The sequence below is a fragment of the Aythya marila genome (assembly GCF_965140915.1).
Source record: "Aythya marila genome assembly, chromosome: 22".
NCBI lineage: Eukaryota > Metazoa > Chordata > Aves > Anseriformes > Anatidae > Aythya > Aythya marila.
The window spans coordinates 4,211,293-4,224,270 of NC_139063.1; the positions used below are offsets into that span (position 1 = coordinate 4,211,293).

The following is a 12,978-nucleotide window of genomic DNA, read 5'->3' on the forward strand; positions in this document are numbered from 1 at the left end:
GCTTGGATCAAACACAATTACAAACCCAAACCCTCTCCCAAATCACACCAGCACGAGCCCAGACCCAGCAGCTTTGCCCAGGGGGGTGGGCAAGAAGGAGACGACATCCTCACCCCGAACACCGCCCAGACCCCGCAGCCCTCCTGCAGAGCCACGCTGCAAAACACCCCTAAAAAATAACCAGGGGTGTCTGCAGGGCCCCGTGCACGGGGAAAGGAGCAGCCGAGAGCTTCCAGAGTCATCCTTCTTGGGGCTGGCACGGCAGCGAGCGCACCGTGGTGAGCGGGCTGCGGCTGTGCCACCGGCACTGTGCTGGCGAGGCCGGGGACACGGCGCAGAGCCCGGGCCGGAGGAGGTTGTTGCCAGGCAAAGCCCGAGTTGTTTGTGCAGGGACTGCTGATTGCTGGACTTTGCCATGTGCGGGCTGTCAAGCAGCACCAGATTGTTATCAGCGCCGCTGTCTGGGGCTGTCGCTGCTCCGTTTCTGTTTGGTTTTGGGTTTTGGCTTCTTTTCCCGGCTTTTCTTGCAAGGGTTTGGGGCTGGGGTGGAGGGGAGCTGGCGCTCGGGTGGGACAGGAGGCTGTGCCCACAGCTCCTGGGGTGTCTCTGCGCCCCGTTAAATCCACCAAAGAGGCAGGGGGACGGAAAGGGGAAACCCAGCGACGGCTGGAGGTGGCACCAAGCCGTGGTGGGAGGGGGGCAGCAGCTCGGGCAAACGCCACTGCCCATAAACAGCTTTTTTATTTTATTTTATTTTATTTTATTTTATTTTATTTTATTTTATTTTATTTTATTTTATTTTATTTTATTTTATTTTATTTTATTCCACTTTATTCCACTTTATTCCACTTTATTCCACTTTATTCCACTTTATTCCATTCTACTTTATTTTATTTTATATTTTCTTTTCTTTATTTTACTCTGTTCTGTTTATTTATTTACTTTATTTTATATTTCCTCCCAGGCCCCTTGCCCCCAGCACACCCCAGCTCCCACCGCCGCCCCTTCGAGCCCCGATCCCCTTTTCCAAGCCCCCCCCAGCTCACCCCCCCCGTTAACAAAAACTACACCCCCCAGCATCCCCCGCGCGCCTCCCCTCCCTAATTGGCTGGGCGGGCAGGCGGTGGCCACACCCCCGCGATCCTATTGGCGGAGGCGAGGGGCGGGGCGGGGCCGCTTCCCACGCTCCCAGATTTATGAACGGAGCGCCCGGGGCGCGCCCGGCTCCCGCAGCCCTCGGGGCCCGATCCCAATCCCAATCCTAATCCCAATCCCAATCCTAATCCCGGTCCGGCAGCCCCCGGGGCCCAATCCCGCACCCATGGCAGCCGCCTAGCCCCGTGCCCGTGCCCCCCGTCCCGGTGCCATGCTGGTGGCCGGCTCTCAGCGCTGCCCCTCGGGGCTGGAGGAGCGTTTGGGGTGCGGGGCGCTGCGGGGCGAGGAGGTAAGAACCGGGCTCGCTGCCTCCCGGGGGTGGGACAGGCAGGGCGAGAGCACCGCTGGGCTGTGGGGCCGTGCTGCTGCTTGTGGGGTCCTGTAGGGGTGGGGGTCTGGGTCCCCCCCAGGTGCTTGCGCGGCTCTCGGGGGTGTTTATGGGGTTGCTTGGCCAGGGGGGAGTGTGGGGAGCACCTGTGGGTGGGGGGCTCTGCCCTGATAAAGGGTTTTGGGGTGGCTGCACGGTGTGGTCTTGGGGTCTCCAGCACCCTCTGGGAGCGGGTGCGCAGTGGGGTGGGTGCCCTGCCCCCAGGTCTGGGGGTAACCAAAGGGAAACTGAGGCAGGGGGTGGGGGGGGATGTGCCTGCGCCTCCTGGGAGGGCAGCTGTGGGTGCTGTGGGTCTGTCCCGTGGGGTCTGTCCCGTTGTTGTGCCCATGCCGCTGTTCCCCCGTGGCTCTGTGGGTCGGTCTCGTAGCGTTTTGGAGCTGAATTTGGAGTTCATGGCCCCCTTTTTGTTGCTGTGCCCCCCCAGCAGCCTGTCAGGAGGGGGGAGGCAATAAACAACCCCTGTGCCTGCGCTCAGCCAGGCAGCCCGCGGGGCTGCTCCTGCTGGAGTTTGGGGCAGGAGTGGGTCTTGGAGCAGGGCTGGGAACGAGTTTGGGACCAGCCTGCCCTGTGGTGCTGGTGTGGGTCCCTGCTCAGTCCCTGCCCCAGCCCTGCTGTAGCACCCATGGGGTCTGGGCCACCACGCAGATAGGGGCGGCCACCAGCAGCCTGTAGGGCAGGGCACCAACGTGCTGGGTCCTGCATGGCCGGGTTTGGGACCTCTCTGAGCTCCCCGTCCACCCGGAGGCCTGGGGAAGGTCTCACACGGCACCGGGAGGCCAAAACGGGAGCCCTGGGGTGTCCGTGGGGCTCTGCAGGACCCCCCTGCTGCGTCTGCCAACGAGTTTGGAGTTACCCCTATTTGTAGGGCTGGTTTTGGGGGCGCAGCAGGGGCTGGTGGTGGTGGGGCAGCCGCTGCCCTTGGTGCCCGGGGGTTGCATTTGTGTGTCGGCTCCATGCGTCAGCGGGGCCAGGACCCGGCGCTGCTCTCGCCCCCCAGCACAGCCTGGGATGGCCTCGGGGCCGAGCGACGGTTTTTGGAGGAGCGAACCCGCTCGGTGGGGCGTCTGCGCTGGTGTTTGTTTAACCTCTCCTTATCGGGAACGATTTTCCAACACCTGACTAAGCACTGGCACAAGCGCCAGGGCTCTGCTTGGCACCACGGTCTCCCGCTCCCGGGGCATTAACTCCTTCCCTGGCTGATTGCTTGGGGCCGGAGACCCCCCCGGCCACCCCATGCCCACCACGGCCCAGCAGCAGGCTCTGGGGCTGCCACGGGATTGAGCATCGGCGCCGTGCCTCAGTTTCCCCATGGGCAGAAGCGGGCGGTGAGCCGCTGTTTGGCGGCAGCGTGGTGAGGGTTAAGCGCAGTGCCCCTAAAGGATTGCTTAATGCAGCAAAACATTACAAGCCTCCGCGCAGCAATGATTAAAATGCACCTTCAAAGGTCACCCTGGGCTGTCACCAAAACACAGCGGGACGCTTTGCGCTCTCCGGCTCCCTGCTGCTTTCGGCTTTTGAAGCCTTTGGGGTCCCGCGGATTCATTTGTGGGGTTTATCCTTTGCTTCCCATCCCAAGCAGCCTCTGGGAGCACCCAAGCAGCTCTTTCCCCACAGGTCTGGCAGCCGTGAGTCAGCGCGGCCACCTCGGCACCCGCGGCAGCGATGGCACGAGCCTGGTCCTGCTGTCACCCCGCGGTGACTCAGGGCAGGGCCATCCCATGCACTCGGGGATGTGGGGACGCGGGTGCCACTGGGGTGCCCGTGGGGCCGTGCTGGTCGCGGCCCCGGCCAGGTGCAGCCGTCGGAGCCCTCGGATCCTCGCTGCCCATCACGTGGGGAGCGCGTGGCCGCGCTGACAGCTGCTGCCTGCCCACCTCGTGCCACCCCACGCCCCATCCCCGCTCCGCTCGGGGTGCCCCACAGCCGCCCACCGCCTCCGTAGTGCTGCGGGGGCAGCCAGCGGGAGCGGTGCTCGTGCCCGAGCCTCTCCCCTGGGGGAGCCAGGAGGCGGCCACGGGGCTCTCCCCTTTGCTGGCCACCTCCGAGAAGAACTCGGGGAAGCTCCTGGCCGTCCACCGAGGGTGGGACGCGCTGCCCTGCCGCCAGCATCCCCTCCTGTGCCATCCCCCTCGCCGTGCCGTGCCATGTCCCGTGTCCTGCAGGTGAATCCGCAGCCGTGCGCTTCGTGCCAGGCGTGGTGCTGGGGGCAGAGCCGTGCTTCGAGTTCCCCTCGCCCGGGTGGGCTGCGAGGAGCCTGCCTGCCTTGCTGCGGAGGATGGTGCTGGGTGATGCGCTCGCTTTCCTTGCCCTGGTGCTGCATGCTCCCTGCCTCTCGCCCGGCCGCGGCACGGTGTTGGCCGTGCCCTGCAGAGCCTTTGGGTTATCCGGGGATGGAGGGATGTGGTGTTGGGAAGGGAGAATGGGGCAGTTGGGATGGGGAGAGGACTTTGTGTGATTCCAGGAGGGAGGAATGCAACAAAACAAGGGCCGTGCCTTCACCCTGTGCCCAGGAGCAGCAGCCTTGCTGCAGGTCCCTGCTGCAGCCCCCGGCTCAGGGCTTTCACCCCGCAGCCCGGGGCTGACCTGTGAGCAGAGGCAGCTCCCCGCAGCCCCGGGGCGCCTGCTTTCCTCCCGGGGAGGGTGCTGACAGCGCCCAGCTCTCCCCCCTCCACGAGCTGTTTATTTCGGGCTGTGGAGGCTGGCGGGCGGCCAGGCGTGCCTGGAGGTTTTGCTCGGGCTGGGGCTGCGTTTGCCCACAGCAGCGGTGCCCAGAGGTGCCCCTGGGGCGGGGGCACCCAGCCCTATGCCGTGACCCCCCCCCCTCTCTTGCTGTCACCAAAACAGGACGGGGCTATTTTGAGCACGGTGCCGCACGGGGATGGACTCCGGAGCTCGCAGGCAGGGGATGCGTGGGGCTGGCAGGAGCTGGGCTTTGGTGGCCAAACACCGCGGGTCATTAGCCTGGGGTGGCCGGGATGCGATGGGGAAGGGCTGGAGGCCACGGTGCTGCCCCTGGGTTTGGGCAGCAGAGCTCCAAAATCCCAGGGGAGGTGCCTGGGAGCAGCCCTGAGGCCAGGAGCAGGTCCCAGCACCTCGGTGCCACCCTGGGACCTTGGTGCCAGCCCGGTGTGCCAGACCTGCCCATGGGCTTCCTGTGGCATTTTGGGGTTATTTCAGTGTTTTTGAAGGTTTCTGTTCGGAGGGAGCTGAAATCCTAAGTGGGGAATGGGTTGGTTGAGCTTTGTGGTTTTCCTCTGCAGCTTCCCTCCTGCAGGTCCCCTGGCACATCCCATAATTTCCCATCCCGTTCCCAAATGCAGATCCTGCAGCGGGATGGGGCCAGGCGCTGTGCACCCCCCCTCGGGTTGTGGTTGGCACCCGTGGGGGTTGCTGTGATCCCAAAAGGGGTATGGGGGACACAGCGCGGTGGCGTGGGGCTGGGATGGGTGGGTCAGGCTCGGCTCTGTCCCCATCTTCCAGCTTTGGGGGTTCCTGCAGGAGGGCTGGGGGGGTCCTGGTCCCGTTGCGCAGGTGGGGTGCGGTTGGATGAGTGCATCTCCCCCCCCTCCCAGTATTTAGGGATGGGCAGAGTGGGGGCGAATTGGGGCTTTGGGGGCGAATTGGGGCTTTGGGGGCGAATTGGGGCTTTGGGGGCGAATTGGGGCTTTGGGGGCGAATTGGGGCTTTGGGGGCGAATTGGGGCTTTGGGGGCGAATTGGGGCTTTGGGGGCGAATTGGGGCTTTGGGGGCGAATTGGGGCTTTGGGCAAAGTGTGCTGGGGGTGCAGTCTTAACCCGGGGGGCTTTAGAAAGGAGCTGAGCTCAGGAAAGCAGCCGAGCTGGTGGCTTGCTCCTGGTTTAACGGGGGGGTGGAGGCTGCGCAGCCGTTTATTGGCATTTTGTGCCGGGGGTGTGAGCGGGAACCCCCCCGGGGTGCTGAATTTGTGCTAATTGCAAACCCCAACGCTGGGTACGCCGTGCTGTGCCTGGGACCCGCCACTGCCCCCGGGGGCTCCGATTTGATTTTTATTATTATTATTAATTAACCCCAGGGGGGCACGCGGGGCTGCAGCACCACCCGTGTCCGTGTCCCGCTGCCGTCACCGTCACCCCATGTCACACCTTGGGCTCGGCCACCGTGCCGGGGGGGGGGGATGGTGGCAGAGCAACACCCCGGCAGGATTTCATCAGGCACGGCCGGGACTGATGCAACAACCCCGGGGTGATGGTTATGGGGTGCCCGGCCGGCTCGCCGTGTCCCACGGGCCTGAGTCACCCTTCCGGGGCCACCCCCGCGTCCCACGGGGCCACTCGGGCACGGCACTGATGCCACTGCTTCTTCTCCCCCTCCCCCTTAGGACAGAGGGATCAAAGTCCCCCGGCAGCTGGGGAGGGGGCCCAGCGCCTTCATCCCCGTGGAGGAGGTAAGAGAACGGGGGGGGGTACACGTTGGTGGCTTTTTGGGGTGTGGGGTCCCTGCGCTGGGGGGGGGAGCAGCTGGAGGGGGCGAGGTGGCAGCACAGTGGGTTATGGGGGGGTTAACTGGTGGGGGGCACCCCTGGGGGGGCTGGCACCCAAGGGTGGGGAGGGGGTGTGTGGTGGGGGGTGGGATGGGGAAGGGTGGGGGTGAGGTTTTTAGGGTGGGGGTGAGGTTTTTAGGTGGGGGTGAGGTTTTTAGGGTGGGGGGAGCGGCTGTGTTGCCTCTCCCTGTGCCTCAGTTTCCCCACTTGTCCTAACACAGCCATGTTCCTCCCCCCCCCCAGCACCCAAGGGTGCTCCCCCCTCCTCCCGCCCCCCACCTGCTGGGGGGCTGTGCCCCAAACCCCCCGCTCTCCCCGCAGCCCTATCGCGGGGCCGCCGTCCCAGATGGTTCCTCCTCGGGCAGAGATAAGGCCGGGGTTTCGTCACCGCGGGGCTGGGGGGGGGGGGCCCGAGCCCCATCTCCTCCCCACCAAACAAACAACCCCAAACGACACCACCGCTGCGCTGAGCGGGGCCGCCATGGGGACCCCCCCTCGCCACCTGCCCCGTGGGGCTGCGGGGACGGGAATAGGGGCTGGGGGCACCCAAGGGTGCCCGTACCGGGGGAGGGGAAGCTGGCTGGGCACAGCCGGAGGGGTGAGTGTCCCCCCCCCCCCCCCCCCAGGGGGCTGGGTGCTCCTCGGCGTGTGGGTGCCACCACCGGGTGCTGCCCCGTGGAGGTGTTGGATGTTTTGGGGTGGGGGGCGGAGGGGGGTCCTGAGCTCACCCCCCGTGCCCCGCAGATCCTGCAGGAAGGCGTGGAGAGCAGCCGGCGGCAGCTGCTGATCGAAGCCTTCGTCTCGGCGGGGCGGGTGGACAACATCACCATGGTCATGGGGCTGCACCCCCAGTACCTCAGCAGCTTCTGGAAGACCCAGTACCTCCTGCTGCGCATGGACGGGCCCCTGCCCTACCACAAGCGCCACTACATCGCCATCATGGTGAGCACCGGGGGGGGCACGGCCTCTTAGGGGGTGTCCCCTGGGGTCCCCGAGGGGTTTGTGTGGTCCCAGCGGGTCTGCTGGGCTCCTGCTTGGAGGTGTGGGGGTGTGGGATCCCATGGGTGGGCACCCCTCGGGGTGGTGGTCCCGAAAAGCTTGAGAAGCCCTTCTGGGGTTGGTCCTGGGGTGCGCATCCCCTGAGCAGCTGGGGGCTGATTTTGGGGGGCAGGACCCCCCTGTCTGGACCCTCATCCCCAGGGAAACCCCCTGTGGGTGATGGTGGGGGGGTGGTGGCTTCTCCAAGGGCTTGTATTGGGGTTGGGGGGTCCCTGGGCAGTGCTGGGGGGGGGCTGACTGCTTGGGTCTCCCCGCAGGCAGCAGCCCGGCACCAGTGCTCCTACCTGGTGGGTCTGCACATGGGGGAGTTCCTGCAGGTGGGGGGCAACCCAGCCTGGCTGCAGGGGCTGCACTGTGCCCCCCAGAAGCTGCGGAACCTCAACGAGATCAACAAGCTGCTGGCGCACCGGCCCTGGCTCATCACCAAGGAGCACATCGAGGTGAGAGCGGGTGCCCAGGGCACGACACCCCCAAAATACGTGGGATTTGGGGCCGTGTTCCAGGGTACGACCCTTTTGGGGCTGGGGGGGTTCCATAAGCTGGAGGGCAGGGTCTGTGCTGCGCTGGGTGGATGGGGAAGGGGTGGCTTGGGTGCTGGGGGTGTCCTCCTGTCGAGGTCCCTTGGTTTTTTGGGGGGGCACATCCCAAACGCCCTCCCGCCCCCCTGCTTATCCTGGCTGTGGGGTGTAGGGGGACCGAGCCCGACCCCGTTCGCATCCCCTCCCCGCAGGCTCTGCTGAAGACGGGGGAGCACAGCTGGTCGCTGGCGGAGCTGGTGCAAGCCCTGGTGCTGCTCACCCACTACCACTCGCTCGCCTCCTTCGTCTTCGGCTGCGGCATCAACCCCGAGGCGGAGCAGGATGGGGGGCACGGCGCCAGGCCCCCCTCGCCCCACGGCGACAGCAGCCCTGCCTCTGAGGACAGCATGGGGTGCTTGGGGGTAAGGAAGGGGGTCCCTGTGTGGAGAGGGAAGGGGACAGCATTTGGGGGGGGGCTGGAGCGTGTCCCTGTAGGGCGGTGGATGTCCCCTGGTGCCATCACCGTGCCCGGAGCAGCTCCATCCCTTTGCAAGGCGTTGGGGGGACACACACACTGTGCTTGCAACCTCTCAGGGCTCCAAGCAGCATTAATTCTGCTCTTGCTCCCCCCCCCCAAGGGCAAGGACGCCCTGCAGGAGGTGGAGGCGCTGATGGAGCGGATGAAGCTGCTGCAGGAGAGCCAGCAGGAGGAGGAGGGCGTCACGCAGGAGGAGATGGCCACGCGCTTCGAGCTGGAGAAGACGGAGAGCCTGCTGGTGGCTCCCTCGGGTGAGGAGAGGCGCGAGGGCAGCGGGGTCCCTGCGGGCTGGGGAGCTCGGGGGGGGGGAAGGAGATGGGGTCCCCGCGGTGGGTGCAGGATGTGGCGCAAGGTGCAGGGTGCTGGGGGCTCACGGCCGTGCCTTGCAGACCTCGCCGACCACTCGCTGCAGTCCAGCGTCCTGTGCTTCGTGGAGGACCCCGAGTTTGGCTACAAGGACTTCACGCGGCGGGGCGAGCAGGCGCCCCCCACTTTCCGTGCGCAGGTGGGTGCGGGGTGGGGGCTCCTGCTCGTCCCACGGGGGTACAGCGGGGTCCTGGCACCGCCAGCGCACGGGGCTGGGACCAAGCTGGAGCCACCTCGGCTCTGAAACCAGCTGCTAAGATTTGGGGGGACCTAAACAGAATGGGAGGGGGGATTGTGACCTGATTTTGTCCCCCCACGGAGCACCCAGCCCAGCAGCATCCTTCCTCCTTCAGGATTACACCTGGGAGGACCACGGCTACTCGCTCATCAACCGCCTGTACCCCGACGTGGGGCAGCTGCTGGACGAGAAGTTCCAGGTGGTGTACAACCTCACCTACAACACCATCGCCATGCACTGCGGCGTCGACACCTCCATGCTGCGCCGGGCCATCTGGAACTACGTCCACTGCGTCTTCGGCATCCGGTGGGTGCCCGAGGAGACCCCAAAACCTCTCCCAGCGTGGATGAGGCTCACAAAACCCTGTGCCAACAGGGGACGGGGGTGTGGAGGAGGTCCTGGGTGTGCAGATGTGGGGGCTGGGGTGACGTGCTGTGTCTTTTTTTCCCCCCCCCCCCCCAGCTATGATGACTATGATTACGGGGAGGTGAACCAGCTCCTGGAGCGCAGCCTCAAGATCTACATCAAGACGGTGGCCTGCTACCCGGAGAAGACGACCAAGCGCATGTACGCGCAGTTCTGGAGGCACTTCAAACACTCGGAGAAGGTGCTGCCCCGTCCCCTTTACCCCTCCCCTGGGGCTGGGGGGGTGCTGAGCCCCCTGCCCTGATCCCGTTGTGTGTTTTTTTTTTTTTATTTCCCCCCCCCAGGTTCACATCAACCTGCTGCTGCTGGAGGCTCGCATGCAGGCGGCTCTGCTCTACGCCCTGCGCGCCGTCACCCGCTACATGACCTGACGGCCCCCGCTCCCTCCTCATCCTCCTCCTGCCCCCACCGCCGGGGGGGGGGGACACGGGGGGGAGCCGGGGCCTTAAAGACTTTGCTGCCGCGTCGCCTCCTGCCTTACGGGGCGTGGAGCTGGGGAAGGAAAAAAGGGGGGACGCCCCCTGCCCCGTATCCAAGAAGGGGGGGACCCCCGTGAAGCTGCCGGGGCCGTGCCCGTGTGCCCCCCCCCCCTCCCCAGGGGCTGTGGGGGTGCTCGACCACTCCGTGCCTTGTTTGGGGTGAGCCCTGATGAAGCCAAACCCCGATGAAGCTGAACCGTGCTCCTGGGGGGCTGCCCCCACCCCCAGCCCCACGGGGTGTGGGGCCGTGCTGCTGCCAAAAGTCACCGGGGAGCACCCAGAGCTCCAAGCCCCCCCCTCACCCCGGTGTTTCCCCCACCTTTGGTGCCCCAAGGACGTCCCCTTGGTGCCTGGGGGGCTCCTTCCAGGGCCCTGCCCGTGCCCCCCAACATTTGGGGCTGGGGGTGCCCCTGAAACGGGGTCCCAGGAACGGAGCCAGGTGAGGGGTGGCAGAGCTCCTGGTGCCTTTACCCCCCTCCTCGTGCCCTTTGGGGTGGGGTGGGGGCTGCTGCTGGGGCTGCACCCCCCCCCCCACTGCAGCAGCACTGGGAAACTGTGAAAAAATCCCCCAAATGCCCCTAATTCCCCCCTGCTCCCTCTCTCTGCTTGCTGCTGGGGCAGAGCCGGAGCCTCGCCCCCCCCTGCCCTGCCTCTCTGTGCCCCCAGCCCCCCATCCTGGGGGTCCTGTCCCCGTGTGACCCCCCCACGCTGAGCTTTTAGGCAGGAGGCGAGCTGCATCCCCCCCCCCACCCTGCCCTTGTCCTGCTCGGGGCTGAGTTGTTGGGTGTCACCCTGGGGTGCTCAATGGGTGCCAAATCCACCCTGCTGCTGCACGGGGGGGGGCAGGTCCTGCTCGCCCCCACACCTGGCTCATGCATTTGGGTGCCCCCACCCCCTGTGTGCTTTTGGGGGGGGCTGCTCCTGGTGTGTGGGGCTCACCACCTGCATCCGCAGGGCTGTTTTAAGGCAATAATTCCCTTTTTGGTGTGTGTGTGGGGGGGTGGCAGCAGCTCCCCCCCCCCCCCCCGCCAGGTCCCTTTTGGGCAGCCTGGCTCAGAGCCATGTGTGCCCCCCCCACAAGGCAAGGGGCAGTGCCTGCCTCTCACTCCTGCACAGGGCATAAACCTGGGGGGGCTTTTGGGAAGAGGGAAGGATGAGTGGGGCTGATTTTTGGGGGGGGGGAAGGTTTTGTAAAGGGTCAGGGCTGGAGCACCCCCCCCCCATCCCACCCCTGTCCTGCAGCTACCCCCTACCCCTCTCCTTCCCCCCCCTCCTCCAGCAGGGCCCCCAGTGCCCCCCCCCTCCCCTCCTGCACTTTACTGCACAGCCCCTTCCTTTTTTTTTTTTGGGGGGGGGGGTCCTTGGGGAAGGGGCTCGTGCAGCTGTGGGGGGGCCGTGCCTTCACCCCGATGTGCCGGGGCATTTCCCCAGGGTGCGGGTCGCCCTGGGGGTGCCTTGGGGGGGGGAGAGCCCCCCGCTCCCCCCTCTGCTCTCAGCATCTCCTCTTGGCTTGTCCCTGCTCCACCGTAGCTCCAGTTAAGTTATTTCTATTTTTGTTTGTTTTTTGTTTTTTTTTTTTTTGGGTGTATTTACTCCTGACCGGGCATGGAAGTGCCACTGTGACTTTGCTACAGATCTCGTTTGAAAAATAAAATTGTTCTTTTTTTTTATTATTATTGTTATTTTGTGCTTTCTGACTGCCTCAGAGGGACACTTTCCCCCTATGGGGGGGGGTTTAGGGCCGTGCAGAGAACCAAAAGGTGGAGGTGCATTTTCCCTTTCCCCTTGTTCAGCTCCCCATGTTGGTGGAGCATGGGGTGGGGGGGTTCCTGGGGTGCAGCCCTGGCTGAAAAATGTGTCTGCTTGGCTGGGGGGGGAGAAATGTGGGGGAAAAGCACACCCCCCATGCTCCAAGGTCCCAAAGGCACCCTCCTTGCACCCAAAATCCAGGCCCTGGGGTGCCCCTGCTCACCCACGTGTGGGTGTCCCCGGGGGGAGCAGCACCGGGAGCACCCCAGCATGGAGCTTATCAGGGTGGGGGCAGCAACCTCTGGCAGCCACTGATAACAGCCTGGGGGGGGGCTGATCCTGCACCTACCCCCTGCCTCCAGGTCTGGGGGCATCCTGCAGAGGGGCCGCATCCTGCCCCAGTGCTGCCCTAATGGGCACGGGGGTGGCTCAGAGCTTGGGGAGGGGAAAAGGGGTGCAGGGGGAGTACTGGGGGGGGGTCGGGGGGGGACACGGAGCCGTGTTTGTGCACGGAGCCAGCTGGGGCTGAGCCCTGCGGCGCTGACTCACCGCCTCCAAATTCCTCCCGGAGTTTTTCCAGCCCTGGCCGGGGCTGTGCTCGGCCTCCGAGCTGCTGACAGCTGCCTCTGGGCTGGGGACAGGAATGCAAATCCCCCCCCCCAGGTGCTGTTTTTCCATCAGGGCCCCCCCTGGGGACAGCACAGAGCACCCTGGGGTGCTGGGACCCGCGGGGCTTGGCACCAGACGGGGACCACGGCCACGTCCCCGGGGTCCCCCAATTGCTCTGGTTGTGGCCAGCCCAGCCTCAGCTGGGGGGGGGGGTTGGGGGCAGCATTTCAGCTGCAAATAATTGCATTTGCTCGTCAGGTTTTGAAAAGAAATGAGAAAAAATCTCCTCTTTTCGGGAGCTGGAGCAGCTCGGGAAATCAATGGCAACCATCAGAAAAAGGTCACGGGGGGGATTCAGAGCGCGCCTCCGCCCTTTGAGGGAGCCGAAGCGCTTGGTTCAAACGGGAGAAAATCCTCTAAAAGTGCCGCTTCTGATCACGAAGCCGGGAGGGGCCGAGCCTTTAGAAAAAGAAAAAAAAATAAAAAAATAAAAGTAAATTAAATCTCCTTTGCTTCAGCTTCTGGCAGAGCCAGCCGGGTGCTGCTGCCAGCGCTATCGGGTGTCCGGGATGGGAGCGAGCCCTGGGGGGCCCCGGCAGCGACGTGCCCGGCGCCGGACAGCCGAGCTGGAGCCCTGCGAGCTGAGCTGGGTGAATTTTGGAGCCCCGGGGATATCTCAGCTATGGCAAACCCGCGGCGGCCGTAAACACACGGCCGGTGTGCGGCTGGTGCCCCTCGAGGCTGGGTGGGCAGAGGTGGTGAGCTTGGGTCGGCTCCTCCAGTGCTTAAAAACACATCCTGAGCTTAATAATATGCGTTATATACAAAAAATCTGTGTGATATGTGAAGTATCTGTACGCACAGGTGTATTTGGGGTGGCTGGCAGCTGCCTGAGCACCAGCACCCCTCCGCACCAGCCAGCAGCACCCCAAGG

The 12,978-nt window shown here is 65.0% G+C and overlaps 1 protein-coding gene across 4 annotated transcripts; it reads left to right on the forward strand.

The window, feature by feature from the left end:
• The first annotated feature begins 1,202 nt into the window (after window positions 1-1,202).
• On the forward strand, window positions 1,203-11,429 carry SESN2 (sestrin 2). 4 transcript variants are annotated; one of them, XM_082777484.1, is made up of 10 exons: window positions 1,203-1,444; window positions 5,901-5,966; window positions 6,807-7,004; window positions 7,379-7,561; window positions 7,852-8,061; window positions 8,278-8,428; window positions 8,567-8,682; window positions 8,897-9,087; window positions 9,244-9,388; window positions 9,492-11,427. In XM_082777484.1, the coding sequence occupies exons 1-10, from the start codon at window positions 1,367-1,369 to the stop codon at window positions 9,576-9,578; spliced, it is 1,425 nt and encodes a 474-aa protein (XP_082633610.1). In that variant the 5' UTR covers window positions 1,203-1,366; the 3' UTR covers window positions 9,579-11,427. The 4 variants fall into 4 exon arrangements, with proteins under 4 accessions (XP_082633610.1, XP_082633613.1, XP_082633612.1 ...); XM_082777486.1 differs by lacking the exon at window positions 1,203-1,444 and adding an exon at window positions 3,645-3,705; XM_082777487.1 differs by lacking the exon at window positions 5,901-5,966 and having other exon boundaries at window positions 1,205-1,444.
• Window positions 11,430-12,978: the final 1,549 nt, after the last annotated feature.